Source organism: Trichomonas vaginalis, chromosome V (assembly GCF_026262505.1).
Source record: "Trichomonas vaginalis G3 chromosome V, whole genome shotgun sequence".
In the NCBI taxonomy this organism is placed as follows: domain Eukaryota; phylum Parabasalia; order Trichomonadida; family Trichomonadidae; genus Trichomonas; species Trichomonas vaginalis.
The window spans coordinates 32,219,855-32,238,324 of NC_067207.1; the positions used below are offsets into that span (position 1 = coordinate 32,219,855).

The 18,470-nt window shown below is 32.1% G+C and overlaps 8 protein-coding genes and 1 pseudogene across 9 annotated transcripts, besides 2 other annotated features; 6 read left to right on the forward strand and 3 right to left on the reverse strand.

Annotated features, from left to right (window-relative positions):
• Positions 1 to 868: part of a mobile genetic element that runs on past the window's edge.
• Positions 39 to 811, reverse strand: TVAGG3_0442330 (annotated as a pseudogene). Its single transcript has one exon. A coding segment is annotated over exon 1 (773 nt).
• Positions 869 to 980: 112 nt separating the features above from the next.
• On the reverse strand, positions 981 to 1,276 carry TVAGG3_0442340 (protein of unknown function, DUF4106 family; the record flags this gene model as incomplete). Its single annotated transcript, XM_051234264.1, has 1 exon — positions 981 to 1,276. A coding segment is annotated over one exon (296 nt), but the record flags the coding sequence as incomplete, so codon positions are not given.
• Positions 1,277 to 1,282: 6 nt separating this feature from the next.
• Positions 1,283 to 3,130, reverse strand: TVAGG3_0442350 (protein of unknown function, DUF4106 family; the record flags this gene model as incomplete). The annotated part of the gene is made up of 1 exon (XM_051234265.1): positions 1,283 to 3,130. The coding sequence occupies one exon, from the start codon at positions 3,128 to 3,130 to the stop codon at positions 1,283 to 1,285; it is 1,848 nt and encodes a 615-aa protein (XP_051103995.1).
• Positions 3,131 to 3,602: 472 nt separating this feature from the next.
• TVAGG3_0442360 (uncharacterized protein) lies at positions 3,603 to 4,034 on the forward strand (the record flags this gene model as incomplete). The annotated part of the gene is made up of 1 exon (XM_001314975.1): positions 3,603 to 4,034. The coding sequence occupies one exon, from the start codon at positions 3,603 to 3,605 to the stop codon at positions 4,032 to 4,034; it is 432 nt and encodes a 143-aa protein (XP_001315010.1).
• Positions 4,035 to 5,266: 1,232 nt separating this feature from the next.
• Positions 5,267 to 5,872, forward strand: TVAGG3_0442370 (GTPase protein; the record flags this gene model as incomplete). The annotated part of the gene is made up of 1 exon (XM_001314976.1): positions 5,267 to 5,872. One exon carries the CDS (start codon positions 5,267 to 5,269, stop codon positions 5,870 to 5,872), a length of 606 nt encoding a protein of 201 aa, XP_001315011.1.
• A 605-nt stretch (positions 5,873 to 6,477) lies between these two features.
• On the forward strand, positions 6,478 to 8,704 carry TVAGG3_0442380 (ribonuclease inhibitor domain-containing protein; the record flags this gene model as incomplete). Its single annotated transcript, XM_001314977.2, has 1 exon — positions 6,810 to 8,519. One exon carries the CDS (start codon positions 6,810 to 6,812, stop codon positions 8,517 to 8,519), a length of 1,710 nt encoding a protein of 569 aa, XP_001315012.2.
• Positions 8,705 to 9,623: 919 nt separating this feature from the next.
• Positions 9,624 to 9,836: a mobile genetic element.
• Positions 9,837 to 13,012: 3,176 nt separating this feature from the next.
• TVAGG3_0442400 (antigen BSP-related family) lies at positions 13,013 to 15,346 on the forward strand (the record flags this gene model as incomplete). Its single annotated transcript, XM_001314979.1, has 1 exon — positions 13,013 to 15,346. One exon carries the CDS (start codon positions 13,013 to 13,015, stop codon positions 15,344 to 15,346), a length of 2,334 nt encoding a protein of 777 aa, XP_001315014.1.
• Positions 15,347 to 15,493: 147 nt separating this feature from the next.
• Positions 15,494 to 16,338, forward strand: TVAGG3_0442410 (RNI-like family; the record flags this gene model as incomplete). Its single annotated transcript, XM_001314980.1, has 1 exon — positions 15,571 to 16,338. The coding sequence occupies one exon, from the start codon at positions 15,571 to 15,573 to the stop codon at positions 16,336 to 16,338; it is 768 nt and encodes a 255-aa protein (XP_001315015.1).
• A 202-nt stretch (positions 16,339 to 16,540) lies between these two features.
• On the forward strand, positions 16,541 to 18,415 carry TVAGG3_0442420 (antigen BSP-related family; the record flags this gene model as incomplete). Its single annotated transcript, XM_001314981.1, has 1 exon — positions 16,541 to 18,415. The coding sequence occupies one exon, from the start codon at positions 16,541 to 16,543 to the stop codon at positions 18,413 to 18,415; it is 1,875 nt and encodes a 624-aa protein (XP_001315016.1).
• Positions 18,416 to 18,470: the final 55 nt, after the last annotated feature.

Sequence of the window (18,470 nt, forward strand, 5' to 3'; positions counted from 1 at the left end):
GCTTCAAGTTGTAGCATCTTTGCCTCATGTTCACCTAGTATGTTGTAAATTTCCCATGTCCTTTTTGCCTTTGGGCTCTGGTCGCCCATCTCAGGTAACCTATATCCTAGAAAGATTTTGTCATAGTTTGTATTTGAGTCTTCGCTTATTGTTTGCATGACTCTTTCCTGAGTTTCCGGTTCAAGCTCTTCAAATATAGCTTGTCCATATGGAATAAGCTCGTTTCCAAATATATGTTTTTGTAGCCATTCTGGTTTTCTTTCCATGTAACCAATAATATCTTTTGTGAATGGGAAAGCTTTTACCCAACGTTTCAGTCTTGCGTCATTTATTTCTGTAGTTGGTTTTATTTTGTCATGGAACATGTTTTTCAATACTAACATTTCATTTGGTACTGTCCATTTGAGTTTTCTTAAATATTCATCCCTTCTCAGTTCATTGTCTGCAAAGTAAGTTTTTATGACATTTTGCAAACTTTCGTTTGCAAGGTCATGTACAATAGGTTCTCTTCCTTCTCTCTCCCTAACTTTCTTCTAAACTCTTCACCAAATATACCATCTCTATGGTTCTGTGTAGTTCTTTGAGATAAATGTTCTAGAACGTCAGGTGTTATATTTCCCTCAGCCATGTTCATTTCATACCGGTCCAAAATATCTGCATGTTTCATATCTTTCAATGGCATTAAAGCCGCGCTGAAAATACCAGCTATATCTGGTTCACCATTCAATTCCATTGCGTCTACAACTTCTTGGAATTGAGGTTGTAAGTTTATGAACCACCTATCCGGATTAGCTTTATGACCCCATCTCATTGTAGTTCCATAGTCTGCAGAAACAAAAGTAGGTTTGTTTCCATATTGGTTAGGTTCTGAATGAACTTTAAACAATGTTTCATTTCTATATGTTTTGTTGAAATTTAACCTTTTATTTTCACCGAGTTCAGCCAAAGATTGAACGTTATATGGTCGTAAGTAAAAAGGATTATTGTATTTGCGTACATTTTCTTTCAGTACTTCCATTCTATGCTGAATATTTTCATCTGATGTTGGAGTCTTTTGTATGTCGGTGAACATTTTTCGATATCCTTCTACTATGTCAGCCGAATTTTTCTTAGACTCTTGGAAAGATTCCATATTCTCCTCATACTCTTGTTGAGGGTCAAAATTTTTCGGCTGTTCCAAATCTTCATCTAGTTCTGTGAAGTTAGTTTCCAAAGGAGGGACTTGTTCGTTTCCTTCAGGCTCTTCTAGCTGTTGTTGCTGAACTATTTCTTCCATGTCTGGTTATATCTGAACTTCTTCCTGTGGAGTTTCTTGTACCTCATCTGGTGGCATTTCATATATTCCGAGACCGTTTTTAACAAGTTTCCTATCTAAGTCATCCGGACTCATAAACCTTTCTTCTTTCGTTCCGTCTCTATTTTTTACGCGTTTCATGAAGAGAGTTGAATTATCATTTAGCTCTGACATCAAATATCTCGGAGTAAATTCATTCATGTCATTTGGATGATATGCTATTAAATCATATCCCTTTGCGAGCTTGTATTTTCCAGGTTTGAGATTATATCCGATTTTATGCTGAACCATAAAGCTAAATAGGTTCGGGTCAGTATTTCCTTCCTTGAACTTTCTAATAGCTTCTTTATATCTGTCACTAAAGTCAAGAGTATCTGGGTAACCATAATCTTCCTTAAGCATTTTTAAGAATTCTTGGTTTCCTTTTTCTCTACTTCTTTTATGTCCTTGCTCTGTTTGTGGTTGCTGTGCAGGATTTTGAACTGTTGGTTGCTGTGCTGGTTGTGGAGGTGGTTGTTGTGCTGGTTTTGGTTGTTGTGCAGGGTTTTGAACTGTTGGTTGTTGTGTTGGTTTTGGTGCATGCCTGTGTCTGTGTCCATGTGACGATGTAAATGTTTTAGGTAGTCCTGGTGCAGGTGCTTCTCTTGGAGGGTTTGGTGGTATATAAGTTCCACCAGCTGGCACATATGTTCCATCTGCAGCATAATGTCCTACCTGACTTTTCGTTTTTAAGAAAGCATTTACTAGGTCTGTTTTGGTCTGTTGTAACTCTTTTTCTTGACTTTCCACAACAGTTGCTCTAACGGCGTCATAAGCACTTTGAACTGCCTGTCTCGTTGCTGCATCTGTTATTTTCGTCATATTTTGTGCTACTTCTCTTAACTCGTTGTCGAAACCTTCAGACTTCAGTTTCTTTCCAGATGAGAAGTCGTTCACTAGTTTCACCTTACTATGAAGAGCTTCGAAGGCATTCTTAAAGTCAGCATTCATTAAAGCTTCATTTGAACTGTCTTCATCCGCTTGTATTTTTGTCCTTATTGACCCTATAAGTTGGGCTGCTTTAGCGTTAGCTTGGGCATCTAACCAGTCATTATTAGCTTTTATAATATCTGCACTTTTCATTGCCTTTTGCATGGCTGCGTCGTTATTTTTACTTTCTTGTGCTAAGTTTTCATACTGTACGGTTTGGTTTTGCAACTGTAAAAGTTTTTCTGCCTTTACATTTGCTTCAACTTCTTTTTTATACTCATCGCTATCCATATATGTCTTCATGGCTTTTTGTTTTCTCTCTTCATCTTTCAGTACTTTATATTGAGTAGTATGGTTTTTCAAATTTATAACATCTTGTTCCATTTTTGCTACTTCTGCTGCTTTTTCTGACACTTTTTTCGCATATTCCTCTGTACTTAGTTCTTTCAGTTGTTCTTCTTTCTTCTTTTTCTCTACGTTTAACTCATTGAGTTTCTTTGTGTGTCTGTCATATTCTAGTTTCTTTTCGTTTTCACTTATTTGTTTCTGTATGTCTATGTTTGACTTTTTGACATCTGTTATTTGATTTTTGAGTGAACTCAAATTCATTTGACTTTGAGGGTTATAAGCTGTTCCGTCTGCAGCTCCACCATAGCCTGCCATTTTCGCTAAAAGTGCCGCTCTTAAACCTCCACTCTGTGCACCAATAACTCGGTTTAAAAGCATAGGGTTGCTTGACATTTGTTGCAACATAGTGGGGTCATTCATCATTTGTTGTTGCAACTGTTGTTGTGGTGTCAGTTTTACTATTGGATGTTTCAATGCTCCCTTCCTCTTACGTATATTCTTACGTAGCTTACGTGGCATTTTAAGTGAAGTTAAAAAGCGGTTTTTGACAGATGTTTATATGACACTTTTTGTTCAGCACAAAAAACTACTCGGTCAAAGTGTTGTCAGTTTTGTAAAATAACCATCCTATCTCATTCTATAAGGGAGAAAAGGCTTCTCAAAGTATACTTTCTTGGAACGCCTGTAACTTTTCCTGTAGCGACGATAGACCCTTACTTGTCCGGACAAAGTTATCCTATTTTGAGTGCTCTACAAAAAAGTCAACGGCGACGACTCTCAAAAACCGTTGTGTAAAAAGTTTTACCGTTGGACAAAAAAGTATATATAGAAAACAAAAAACGTTTATAGTTCATTCAATATTTGAGATAAACCGTTTTTCCAACGGTAACTATTAAATAAAATAAAAAAATAGAGGGGGTTACCGTTGACGAAAACGGTTTATCTCAAATATTTAAATATCTGTCTTTTTTGGTCAGTTCATTTTTATCTAATGGAAGCCAACGCTGTTAACCACAATTCAAACATTAACAATTCTCAACCGCTAACCAAAGCCAAAGCCCCACAACCTCCAAGAACTGGCACAGCGGTTAGAATAACCACCAAAAAGTCTAACAGCGAATTAAGAGAAATTCTTCAACAAATTTGCTCTAAATATCTCAAAGACGCCGAAGAAAACACACAACCAGACGCTACATACAATACTCAGTTCTGTGAAGTTCTGAACAAAGCAATTACTAGTTCAATTGAACTTACTAAGACAATTCCAAGTCCAATTGAGCTTAGCGATGTCTTAGTTCAGTATTTTCCAACATTTACTAAGCTTATAATGTTGAGAACTTTATACCAAGTTCGTCAAAATCTTCCTCGTTACATCCAACGGTCATTCGACACGAGAATTGCCGAATTCACACCAGAAGACTAACAATTTTCCGAATAAAAACTTCATTTATACTAAACATCTTCGGGGCTAGAGGGCGCAACGCGCCTGGAAGCCCTCCGAATAAAAACTTCATTTATACTAAACATCTTCGGGGCTAGAGGGCGCAACGCGCCTGGAGGCCCTCCGAATAAAAACTTCATTTATACTAAACATCTTCGGGGCTAGAGGGCGCAACGCGCCTGGAAGCCCCACTACCTTTTTTTTGATTCTTTATGAAAATTGTTCAAATAAGGTATATTGAATAATTCCTTTATCAAAAAGTATCATTAACTCACTAGAAGAGCTTGCGCTTATCATCCAATATCGCAGTGTAAGAGACCTGTAAATATAAATACATACTTCTGTTAAAATGATGTTTTATAAGATCCAAATCTAAAGTAAAAAGTTTAGTTTACATAACATACAAAAGTTGAAACATATGTAGAGATACTCTAAAACTTTTAAGGATAGGGGTTAAGCCAGTCCTTAGTTTTCGAAGAAAGTTTCATTCATATGTAATATTCTATTGAATAATTCATTGAAGGTACCACGAAAGTTAGTTTCTTAGTACGTTAAAGTATGTAATGCAAGAGTGTTTTGAAAAATAAGAATGATGATTCAACATTTGATTTCATTTTGATAAAATGTACCTTCGTGCTTCGAAAGGGTTGAGTTATGATAACTTATTACTCGCAGAAATTCTTGGGATATTGTTTCGTATATAAGCGATCAAACGTTATTCATGACCAGCAATATCTGGTAACACATTATCTGAGAAGTCTGTATGCACAACACAAGTCCTTAATTTCGGACTTTTTATTAAGGCATTATTAATTTTTGTTCAATTACAGCTTGAGATCTGCTATTTACGAATGTACTTTCGTTGTCTCGAAGCATTTTATTAGAGTTTTGAGAAATTATTCTCACGATGTCTGAATCTGTGAAATTTTCAATGAAAATGAACTATTTTGGATACATTATCTTTGTAAAGAAATTTTTATCGTATGTTCGATCGGAATTGGAGTGTTTAGCCACATCGGACGTGCTTTTGCTAGCAAGATTTATTGAAACATGAGAGTTGTGTTTAAATATCTTATTAATATTACCCCTGAGTGCTATGAGCAGAGTTTTTACCACTCAAGTAGGCTGTTTCTATGAGGGCAGGCTCTTTGAAACTATTTTTCATTTTTTTTATGGAAAGGCTGATAAAAAAAATTTTCTGAATAAAATTTTAGATGAATTCTGGTCGAGAGTTCAAAGTAGTAATGGTTGGTGATTCTGGCGTTGGCAAGACATCACTTATTGAAAAGTTTTATACTGGTGGCTTTAATGAGAATCAATCAACAACGATTGGTTCTGCATATGTTAAAGCTCATGTAAATTTAGATTCAGATACAGATTGCACTGTAAATATATGGGATACTGCAGGTCAGGAGAAGTTCCAAAGTCTTGTTCCTGTTTATCTTAGAAATGCTGACGGAATTATTTTTGTACTTGACCTTACATCTGAAATTGCACTTCAAACCACAGATTCTTTATACCATGCATTATCAGATCAAATACTAGAAGGAATGCAGCTTCTTTTAGTTGGAAATAAATATGATCTTGTTACAACTAATTTAGATATAGAACCATTTAAGCGTTGGGCAGAAGACCATAAAACAATTTTTGTTACATCATCCGCAAAAACGGGAGACGGAGTAACAGAATTATTTTATGAAATCACACGAAGAATTTACAATTCTCCTGCTGAACCAATATCCAGGAGGACTGTTAATCAAATTGTTGGTCTTCAAGATGATAGCCAAAAGGCTAAAAAAGACAAACAAGGATGTTGTTAATGTATTTTGTCCATGTATAAAGATTCATCATAATAAATATTATCTATCTCAGCATTGTAACTCATACATTATATATATATCAAGCAAGAACAAATGAAAATTCTATGAGATTCAATTTTTAATGGCAATTCTCACTAATTTAAGAAGGAAAATGCCTACTCTGCTCTTAGGTTGTCAAATTACAATACATTTACGTCCCAAATCCTTAAATGTTTTAGATTTTTTTAGATTTGTTTTGATGAAAATAAAACTCGAAAAATCTTTTAAACATGCATTTTTATATATAGTGACTCGGAACATTAAAATAATATTCCATACAAAATTTCAACAATCTCATAGAAAAAATTCAGATCGTAATGAAATCCCTATCACCTATGTAAAGATTGAGTGAAAATAAAATTTCCAAATAAGAAAAATACTGAAATCTACATCGATTTTTACAAAAATTTATTTTATACCCAAATCAAACAAATTGAATGCAAAATAATCTTCGTGTCAATTTTTCGTTCAAAAAGTTACATGCATTACATAATAATCCAAAATAAAAGCATATCTCTGATGAAAATACAATAATTTCAATTTTCAAACCAGATTTCTCAGAATGGATTCCTCAATGCTCGATCTGAGCTTGGAAAAAGAATGCTCTTCTTGCATCAAAGGAAATGAGGAACCCATAATCTGCTTATCAGTTAAACTCATAGATAAAAAGAAAAAAGACAAAGCTGTTTTATACGCATCAACAACTTCAATTCATTTCTTAGAGCCGAAAGGGAAATCCTATTCAGCAAAGGAAAGTATCCCTTATGAAAACATTTCCAAGCTTACCTTAGCAAATAAATCAACAATGGAAATTCATTATTCGAAAAATACAATAGAATTTGAACATCTCAATATAATTGGAATATACAAATCGTTTTATCTGTATATATGCAGCATTTTGCTCGAATCAGATATTCCGAAATTCAAGTATGAGCAAAAGGATGCCGGCAAAATCAGATTTGCTAAACAGTTTATCTATAGATTTAAATACGTCGCTGTTAAAAATAAAGTTAAAAATCCTTTCGTTTTAGCAGAAAAAATTGAAAAATTATTAAACCCAACAAAGCTCAAAATTCTTGATCTTACGTCTAACGAAGATCTAACCAAAAACGCTGATACGTTAATAGAATGCATTGAATGCCTTCCGCTGTTATATGAAGTTGTTATTCCTCAAAGCAAACATGGCTGGGCCAACTTCTTAAAATGCATTAATTACGATACGAGAATTACCAGTATTATTACATACGATCCTTTTGATTCTTCTTTCAAACATATCACAGAAGAAATTCCATCAATGAAGCATTCTACACTTAAGCAGATAACATTTAAGAACAAAGATATATCAGAGCGTGATGCACAGCACTTAAGAGTCTTCATTTCTATGAAAAGATTAGATACATTAGCATTCGACCATTGTTTCAACGCAAATACCTTTTCAAAGATTCTTTCTCAGCTTTGCAAAGAATCAGGATTTAAAACTATTACGAATTGGGAGTTCTACAACATAGATGGAATCAAAGCAACGGAACTCTTCGCAGCTACGCCAAATCTCGAGACCGTTAAGTTCAGTAAATGCAATATTGGCTTTCCATCCATTTTCTCTAGCATTCCTTCATCTTTGAAGAAAATTATTATCGAAAATGACGTTGCACAGACAACTTTCGGAGCGATCAACCCACCAGACTGTTTAACAACAGTAGAATTCAAGAATATCAAGTGGGAACCAAACGTTCTCTATGAAGCATTGACAAAATTTGTCAATATGCATCCAACAGATGGTTTATCATTAGATTTCAGCGGCATCGAGATGACCGATTCACAGTGGAACATATTTGCTGCATACGACATGGACGTTAATGATAATTCTACACTGAAAACATTCATCTGGAATAATAACCCAATCACACCACCGATCATGGCTATGCTTAGCAAACTGAAAGTTTTACAGCTTCTATCTATCAGCGGTTCCCTATCAGAACAGACGATTCTTCCTTTCGCCGATTTCATTGAATCATGTGAATCTATAACTAACCTCGTCATCTGTGCAGGTGCAAAGCCAATCGGTGCCGAAAAATGCATCACACTTATGCGCGGTCTGAAAAACGCTAAGAACGTTGAATCATTAGTTCTGAATGATCATTTGTTCGGCGAAGAAGGTGCAATGGCACTATCTGACCTTCTTATGACGAATAAGAATATCAGGTCATGCGAATTCGAGAACAATAACTTGAAAACTAAAGATATTTGGTTTTCATTTCTTGAAAAACTCACAGAACGAGGTCCTCCTCTTGAATTACAGTGGCCACACGAAGTGGACGAGCTCTTCGAGAGCAAAGCGATTGACCAGAACGATTTAGACCACTTACACGACTGTTGGACAAATATTCAGAACGGTAGTGAAGAACAACATCAAGATGAAGAAGGACAGCAACAACTTGATTTCGGGAATGAATTCGATGCAGAACCCGAACAAGATGAATTTATTGCTCCATTAGATTGGGATCTTCAAATTCCAGATGTTCCTCTTCCAAGCACAGACTCTATTGTTTCAGAAACAATCAAGAGGTTTAACTACGCCACTCTTGTTGATTCTATTATCAAGAATTGAAATAAACTGGTGGACAAAAGGCGTAAGTATTCAATTTTGAATAGTTTACAATATTTTTTTAATGGCACCCACTGACCATATGGTGTTCACTCTAGAATACTTAGAATGCAAAAGGTAGTTAGCAACTAATAGGTTTTAGCATATCCTCATCAATTTTTATTGTATCTTAATAAAAAATAAATTTAATTAATTTCAAATCTCGTTCAAACAAAAGCATCAGTATAATTCCTTGCGAAATAAAGTTAACAAAAATTACGAATGCTTATATGAACATTCATTGGATGTTGTTTCCGGCAAATTTTATTTCGAATTTTCTGATTCTATGAACGAAATCAAGTAGCTACTTAATTAATAACGATTGGTCAGATAAATATAGAAATGTCTGCTCGAAATTTTTGCTAATTTCAACAAATCTTTGATGAAATAAGAAAAAAACTCTTTATAATCTTACAGATTAGATCATTATTGCTAAGTAACTCATACCCTGTTCTATGAGTTGACTTTTGCTAAAGTTACACATTCGCAATAGAAATCTGTTTTTTATTCCATGGTATTATTTTCTTGTTACAACTATGAGGATAATGTAACATTATTCTCATAGATAAAACTCCTGTATAACCTTTTTTCAAATATCAGAAAATTTAATTCTTAACTTAAGAAGAAAATTTTCTGATAGATATAATCTATTTTGTATGTTAATGTTAAATGTAAAATAAAAATAGCCGGGACAAAAGGCGTAAGTGAAATGTGATATGAAATTGTGAGAACCTCATAGAATATTTTGACTACTTCCTCTCAATTTTAAATTTTACTTACGCCTTTTGTCCCGCAGTTTATATTATTTTATTTTTTTAAATGATTTTTTTGTATTTTTTAATAGGCAAAATCGCAACCGAATTTTTAAATCTCGATCGCAAAGAAAAATTTCGATTTTTTATAAAATCGCGAACTTCTGAAAAATTGCGAACAGAAAAAAATCGCGATTGTTTTTGAAATCGCGTTTTATTAGAAGTACGCGATTTTATAAAAAATCGAAATTAGATTAAAATATAGCGTCTAAAACCAAATTGCGAACAAGTTATGTATTGATTAAGAAAAATATATTTAAGATGAAGAATTGCTTGCTATGATGTACTGATTCATGATCAGTACATCATAGCAAGCAATTCTTTACATGAAGTTCGAAAACTTGGGTGCAATCAGATCTGATTGCACCCAAGTTTTCGAACTTTGTATAGGGAATTAAAGGGTGAGAGATATATAGTCTATCTATATATCTCTCACCCTTTAATTCCACCTCTGTAAGCGATAAAATTTTATCAAATATTTTATACTACGAGAAATTATGGCTTTGTTTCATAGACGTATTGAATTTACCGATTGTGTTAAAATGAGATCGCTTAATCTTTAAATTTATTAAGTTAATCAAATTTTTGATTAAACGCAACGATGTTTTGTGAAATCAAAACGATAAATATTCAATGCAAACGCACCTGAGCTATGTTCCTTTATTGCAGCCATTAAACATTTGTCTGGCTCACAATTTGAGAGCACTTCACCTAAATAATGCTATAATGAAAATTGAATTAATAAAAATCGTTTCTTCAAATAATCTTCACAAATATATTATCATTATGTGAATTTTTACTTATAAAATTAAATACATATTTAGTTTCTAGTATTTTTTTTTCTATTGTCATTCAAAATATAGCTACAAAACGAAGAACCATAATTTTGATAAACACTAAATGATAATATGATTTATAATATAAATAAAATATTTTCAAGTCCAATAAATCAAAATTGATATTTTAAAAAAAAACTAATTAAGAATTCAGTGATAATTTTATCAAATATTACAAGACAATATGATTTATAAGCAGAATAAAATGTGAATTATATCAATATGACACTTTTAACCTTTTTTAATCCGAAAAATCCAAAATACAATTTATACATATATTTAAGCAATATAATTATATATGTGATGATAGATCTCCATGATCAGAGTTTCGAGTTTTATTGAGTATTCATTGGACATCAAAGTTGAATCAAAGCAGCAAAAGTGAAATTTTCCGAGGAAATTTTGATGTAGCGAATTTTTTGTGTGAGCATTAATAGATCGAAATCACAAGAGAATATAATACCTCGCTACATATACTATTATATTATCATGTGAAATAAGAATGTTGAATCAATATCAACTGAGATATAATAGTATATAAAAAGTATTTTTATCATAGCTAAAAAAGAGATTTTTCACATGACAAAATTCTCAATGGAGAAAAACCATCTATATCCTACATATAACGTATAACGCATTGTTTTATACTTAAACACTTCTCTATGGATATATCTTGCGTAACATATATCTATCAGACTCGCTCATTTATTAAGCTATTAATAAAAATAGTATTCCATGAAAATCGTTTTTCCATTATATTATCCGTGAAGTGCGGTGTAAACTTCACAATTCTCCGCTTCGGACGGAAAGAATTGTGTAGCCACACACACTTGTCATGCATAATTGTGTATTAAGCAAAACGAAAGCATTCACGATACAAATCTGTTAATTATGAATACTTTGATTTGACATTGAATATCTCATATCGAGATTTGAGATATCAAAAGCAAATTTTGATTTTTTATTATACAATTTATATTTGTAGTCTAATTATTATAGATATCATCAAAATATTGTGAAAGCACAATTTTTGGACCAGAAATTTTATAAAATATTCAATAGCTCAATTTTTCGAAAGTATTAGATAGCTATTATATTTGACATTGAATGCAAATATACTGTATGTGATTTTTATGAATATTTGTATTAGATAATTTGCGATCTGAAAAAAAAAATTGAATTTACTAATATTTGTTCTATTTATATAATATACTCGGGCATTATATTATGATTAGAATACAATTGCTAAAATCGAGTCTAATATTTTAGAATATTTTTTTAAGATATTTGGGATTGAGTATTCATACTATGTGATTTTCATAACCAATGAATGTGCCCTACAGTATAAGTAAAAATAAGAATAATTTTTTTCAATTTGATATCTTTTTTTAAAAAAGTGTGATTTTCACAAAAAAAGTGTTATAGTAGTAGGATTATAGTCCATACAATACTATTGTAATCTCTTTTCTCGAATTTAATTTTTCAATTAGCAATTCGAGAAAAAAAATATTACTTAAAGGACGACTTATCACTCCGAAAAAGACCAAAATTAAGGACGTGATTTTTTTGAAAGTTCGCGATTTTTCAAAAAGTCGCAATTTTTTCACGAATCGCGATTTTTTAAAAAAATCGAAATTTATCGTTCAAATCGCGATTTATTAATAAATCGCGAAAAAATTCTGTTCGCGATTTTTAAAAAATCGCGATTTAAGCTAAAAATCACAATTTATCATCAAAATCTAGATTTAAAAATTCGGTTGCGATTTTGCCTAATTTTACAATTTATCATACAAAATAATGACACAAAGTATGACCAACATTAAGTTACCTATACATACAAGTTATATCTGAGATCATCATGCAATGAGGAAGACAAAGAAAAATATATGCTAAATATACAAGTTATAAATTTTGTAATATTAAATTAGATTATTTGCATCACTATAACAACGCATTTGTATATCAGAATATACCGTTTAAGAATTGATTAATTAATTGTACCATTTTAGAATTTAATTAATCAAATAAAATTTTTAAATAATGATACTCGAGCATTTAATATACAATACATAATAACACTCAACGCTACAACAAAATTCTGAAATAGTATAGTTCATGATAAATTTTCAATTTTGGTCCACTTTTAAATCTTGCATGTTCAATTTGTGGGCCGATCTATTGAAAATTTAAGATTGTGTTCCGACACATACAACAGTCTTAAATAATAATCCGAAAAGTGCCACGGTGGTTAGACTGGATCCATAATCTCTCATTAAATTGCGAATAATTGATTTTGGAAATACGTACATATAGTTTATCGATGAATTTGAGAAACATGCTTTTGTCGGATTTTAAAACAATAATTTAATAATAATCCGAAAAGTGCCACGGTGGTTAGACTGGATCCATAATCTCTCATCAAATTGCGAATAATTGATTTTTGGAAATACGTACATATAGTTTATCAATGAGTTTTAAAACGTAACTCAAAAATTGAATGAAAATCAATTTAAAACCGATCGAATTTATCATCCTATTTCAGGTATATAGTTCGCTGACAATTGTTTTTAAATATGTAATCTCTCACTCGGAATGTAGATAATAGATATTGTTGGATATAAAACAAACAATGGCAAAATTGAATAGATGTTACGGTTTTTATTTTTTAACATTAATTTTGGTATCTTGATATATGTTGAGAATTATTAAAAATTTGGATTAGCCGCAAAGCTCTCAATTTGCATCGAAACGAATAAATTTTGAATACGTTACAAAGAAAAATTGACTATACTCTCAAAATTCATTTACAATGTTGAGCTTTTTTGCATGCTTATCTTTATCTCTCCATGTTGATATCAATGGTCAAGAATATGATGGCGACTCTTTAACCGATATCATTCAAAAGTACGGTATTTCAAAAGAGTCAGTTCAAACAATTCATATTATCTCCGGCGATTTCAATATGGATGAATTTAAATCCTCTGAATATGAAAATCTTGCTAGTTTCGAACTTAATTCAGGGTGTTTTAATGGTAAACTTACATTTCAAAATTTTGGAAATTCAATTTATCTCCAAAAATTAATTCTTAGAGGTGATATCTCAGTTGATGCTAATGTCAGTGATAAAAGTGATAACATCGAAGAACTATATTTTTCAAATTTGGAATCAATTCCAGATAAATGCCTTTCTCAGTCATATAAACTGAGAAATGTAACAATAAATGGCCCAACACATATTCCGGATTTTGCATTTGAAAAACAGCGAACGTTAACATACTTTTATAGTAATACGGTAACTCAGGTCGGAAACGGTTCATTTTTTAACTGTGAAAATCTCAAAGAAGTTAAGTTGGAGAATGTGATATTCGTTAATGGTAGTGGTTTTGAAGGTTGCGGATCTTTGGAACATATTGAAATTCCTCATGTAAAAACAATTGGATATACCGCATTTGAGGATACATTTTTTTTAAACAATTGTGAATTTCCAGAACCGACAGACATAGGACTTGGTGCATTTCGAAATTCTGGCATTGAAAACATTAGTATGCCTAATGTAGTTCATATTGGTGATATGGCATTCCATAAATCAGATGTTAAAATTACAAAATTAGAAAATCTCATTTCAATTGGCGATATGGCATTCGATCGGACTAGTAGATTAAAAGATCTTGAATTTCCTCATCTAAAAGAAGTTGGCGAATATGCATTTTCAGACAGTCCTGTTAGATCTGTTAATTTTCCCGAAGTTGAAAGTCTTCCTTATGGAGTTTTTCAGAATGCCGGAGATCTAACAAATGTAAATATACCTAATCTGAAATCTATTTCTGATTTTTGTTTTGCTGGATGCTATATTTTAGAAACAGTTTCTTTTGAGGGACTTACAGATCTTCCTAGTGCTGCTTTTCAAGAATGTGAAATGTTGAGAGAAGTTAATTTTCCAAATGTTCAAACCATAGGCATGTATTGTTTTTCTCGATGCGAAAAACTTAGTACTGTTAAATTTGGTGATGTTGTAAGTATCGGTGAATGCGCATTCAATAAATGCTCATTAGGAAATATTTCATTTCCAAAACTAAAGTATGCAGGTCCATATTCATTTAGCTATTGTGGAACATCATCAGATACAGTAATTTTCGATTCTTTAGAATATTTGACTGAATTATGCTTTGCAGAGGCTTTCTTTAATTGCATTCATTGTCCAAATGCATTGGTTGTCGAAAATTCTAGCTTTTATAATTCTTATGTTAGAAATGTTGAACTAGAAAGAGCTGAAGTTATTCAAGAAAATGCATTTCGCAATTCAATATGGATTGAGAATATAAGCTTTCCAAATGTTAAAGAAGTAGGAATGAATGCATTTTCAAATTCCCGAAAACTCACAACAGTTGTTTTAGAAAATGTAATTTCGATTGACATTGAAGCATTTAAGGATTGCAAATCACTCAAAAATGTCACATTCAATAATTTGAAAAACATTTCAGGATCTGCATTTTTAAATTGTGAATCATTAACGTATTTGGATTTATCATCAGTTCTACAAATGACAGGTGACAGTGTTTTTGAAAACTGTACATCTTTAGAAACAATTATTCTCTCAAATCTTTCAGTTGTTGATCCAAGGGCAGAAGATACATTTAGTCACTGTTATTCTCTGAAGAATATATATTTCGGTGACAAGCCTCCTGATGTTTTCAATTCTATTATCTCATTCAAAGGTATAGAAATTCATGTTCCATATCTCTCTTCATGGCTTAACTATATTCCTCAATCAAGAGAAATCGGACCATCTTCATATGATTGGTATGGATTTATTTTTCATACACAATCTCCAACACAAACTATCTCTCCATCACAAAGTATCTCTCCAACACAAAGTATATCTCCAACACAAACAATATCTCCAACACAAAGTATCTATCCAACACAAACAATATCTCCAGAACCAACTCAATCAATTACTTATTCACCAACACATGATGCTCAAAAAATATATAAAGTAATAATAATCGCAATTTCTTCTTCTGCAATTATCATTATTACTGTATTAATTATCATTGTGTTTTGTCTTTATCGTAGCAAGAAGACATATGGCTTGGACTCCAAATCAATTTTAGAAACTAATCAAATAACATCAATGATATAAACAATTTTTTTAAATATTACTATACAATAATTAATTAATAGATAATATATATATACATTTTTAATGTAACCATATATCAGTTCCCACAAACTCTCTATTCACTGTGAGTTTGAAGTTATAATCATTGAGCAATCAACCCACCAGACTGTTTAACAACAGTAGAATTCAAGAATATCAAGTGGGAACCAAACGTTCTCTATGAAGCATTGACAAAATTTGTCAATATGCATCCAACAGATGGTTTATCATTAGATTTCAGCGGCATCGAGATGACCGATTCACAGTGGAACCTATTTGCTGCATACGACATGGACGTTAATGATAATTCTACACTGAAAACATTCATCTGGAATAATAACCCAATCACACCACCGATCATGGCTATGCTTAGCAAACTGAAAGTTTTACAGCTTCTATCTATCAGCGGTTCCCTATCAGAACAGACGATTCTTCCTTTCGCCGATTTCATTGAATCATGTGAATCTATAACTAACCTCGTCATCTGTGCAGGTGCAAAGCCAATCGGTGCCGAAAAATGCATCACACTTATGCGCGGTCTGAAAAACGCTAAGAACGTTGAATCATTAGTTCTGAATGATCATTTGTTCGGCGAAGAAGGTGCAATGGCACTGTCTGACCTTCTTATGACGAATAAGAATATCAGGTCATGCGAATTCGAGAACAATAACTTGAAAACTAAAGATATTTGGTTTTCATTTCTTGAAAAACTCACAGAACGAGGTCCTCCTCTTGAATTACAGTGGCCACACGAAGTGGACGAGCTCTTCGAGAGCAAAGCGATTGACCAGAACGATTTAGACCACTTACACGACTGTTGGACAAATATTCAGAACGGTAGTGAAGAACAACATCAAGATGAAGAAGGACAGCAACAACTTGATTTCGGGAATGAATTCGATGCAGAACCCGAACAAGATGAATTTATTGCTCCATTAGATTATGAAGTTAATGATCGTATATACGATATATGATTTTTATTTATGATTGTATATTCGATTTCTGATGAGAAATATTTTGAATCAGAAAAATTCTTTTGGATCTGTAATTTCTCATCTAGAACGGAAATAATGAATATTGTCAAAAAGTCCATATATTTTGCCGAAACATTAGGAATTTGTCTGAAACTATTTTGAATACCGAAAAAATTCAATAGATTCTTAAATTTCTTTTGCAATGATCGGCTTTTTTGTATGCTTATCTTTATCTCTCCATGTTGATATCAATGGTCAAGAATATGATGGCGACTCTTTAACCGATATCATTCAAAAGTACGGTATTTCAAAAGAGTCAGTTCAAACAATTCATATTATCTCCGGCGATTTCAATATGGATGAATTTAAATCCTCTGAATATGAAAATCTTGCTAGTTTCGAACTTAATTCAGGGTGTTTTAATGGTAAACTTACATTTCAAAATTTTGGAAATTCAATTTATCTCCAAAAATTAATTCTTAGAGGTGATATCTCAGTTGATGCTAATGTCAGTGATAAAAGTGATAACATCGAAGAACTATATTTTTCAAATTTGGAATCAATTCCAGATAAATCCTTTTATAATGCTACCACACTGATAAATATAACATTACATGGGCCAATAGCTATTCCCGATTATACATTTCAATTTTTCACAAAATTAATATACTTTTACAGTAATACAATAAATCACATTGGAAAACACGCATTTGAATGTAGTGGATATCTCAAAGAAGTTCATATTGTCAATGCAACATTCATTGATTCTGAAGCATTTAGATGTTGCCGTCGATTGGAACATATTGAAATGCCTCATGTAAAAACAATTGGACCTAGTGCATTTGAGTTGACTGATAAATTAAAAACAGCTATATTTCCAGATGTGACAAATATCGAGAATCTTGCATTTTTATATTCTGGTATTAGAAATATTAGTATACTTAATGTAGTAAATATTGGTACACGAGCCTTTGATGCAACAGTTGCAGAGATTACAAAATTAGATAATCTCATTTCAATTGGTGAAGCGGCATTTGCTCAGGATTGGGGATTACAAGATATCGAATTTCCTCATCTAAAAGTAGTTGGCATGAATGCATTTGTTTACTGTGACAACCTTACATCTGTTAATTTTGGCGAACTTGAATATATTTCTTTTGGTGCTTTTTATCAAACCAAAAAATTAAAAAATATTAATATACCTCATCTGAAAGTGATTTCTTCAACATGTTTTGAAAATTGTTGTAGCTTAGAAACAATTTCCTGTGAGGAAGTTACGTCTATTTCGAAGTGGGCTTTTTGTCGTTGTTGTAATTTGAGAACAATTAACTTTCCTAATGTTAATGAAATAGGAAGGGATGCATTTTCTGATTGCTCATCTTTAAGTTATGTAAACTTCCCGAGTTTAGTGTATTTAAATGAGTCTGCTTTTTCAAATTGCTCAGATCTCACAACAGTTGTTTTAGAAAATGTAATTTCGATTGGCGATGAAGCATTTAAGGATTGCAAATCACTCAAAAATGTCACATTCAATAATTTGAAAAACATTTCAGGATCTGCATTTTTAAATTGTGAATCATTAACGTATTTGGATTTATCATCAGTTCTACAAATGACAGGTGACAGTGTTTTTGAAAACTGTACATCTTTAGAAACAATTATTCTCTCAAATCTTTCAGTTGTTGATCCAAGGGCAGAAGATACATTTAGTCACTGTTATTCTCTGAAGAATATATATTTCGGTGACAAGCCTCCTGATGTTTTCAATTCTATTATCTCATTCAAAGGTATAGAAATTCATGTTCCATATCTCTCTTCATGGCTTAACTATATTCCTCAATCAAGAGAAATCGGACCATCTTCATATGATTGGCATGGATTTATTTTTAATGTAACATCACCATCACCAACACCAACGCACGATAATCATAAAAAGGCTAAAATAATATTCATAGCAGTTTCTGTTTCTGGAATTGTCATTCTCATTATATTTTGTATTTTTGGTAGAAAAAGAAGATATAATGGCGTTGAATCCAAATCTATTTTAGAATCTGATCAAATAGAATCAATGATATAAACAATCATTTTTCGAATTTGTATTTTTTACATAATAAATAATGGAAGCTAAATTT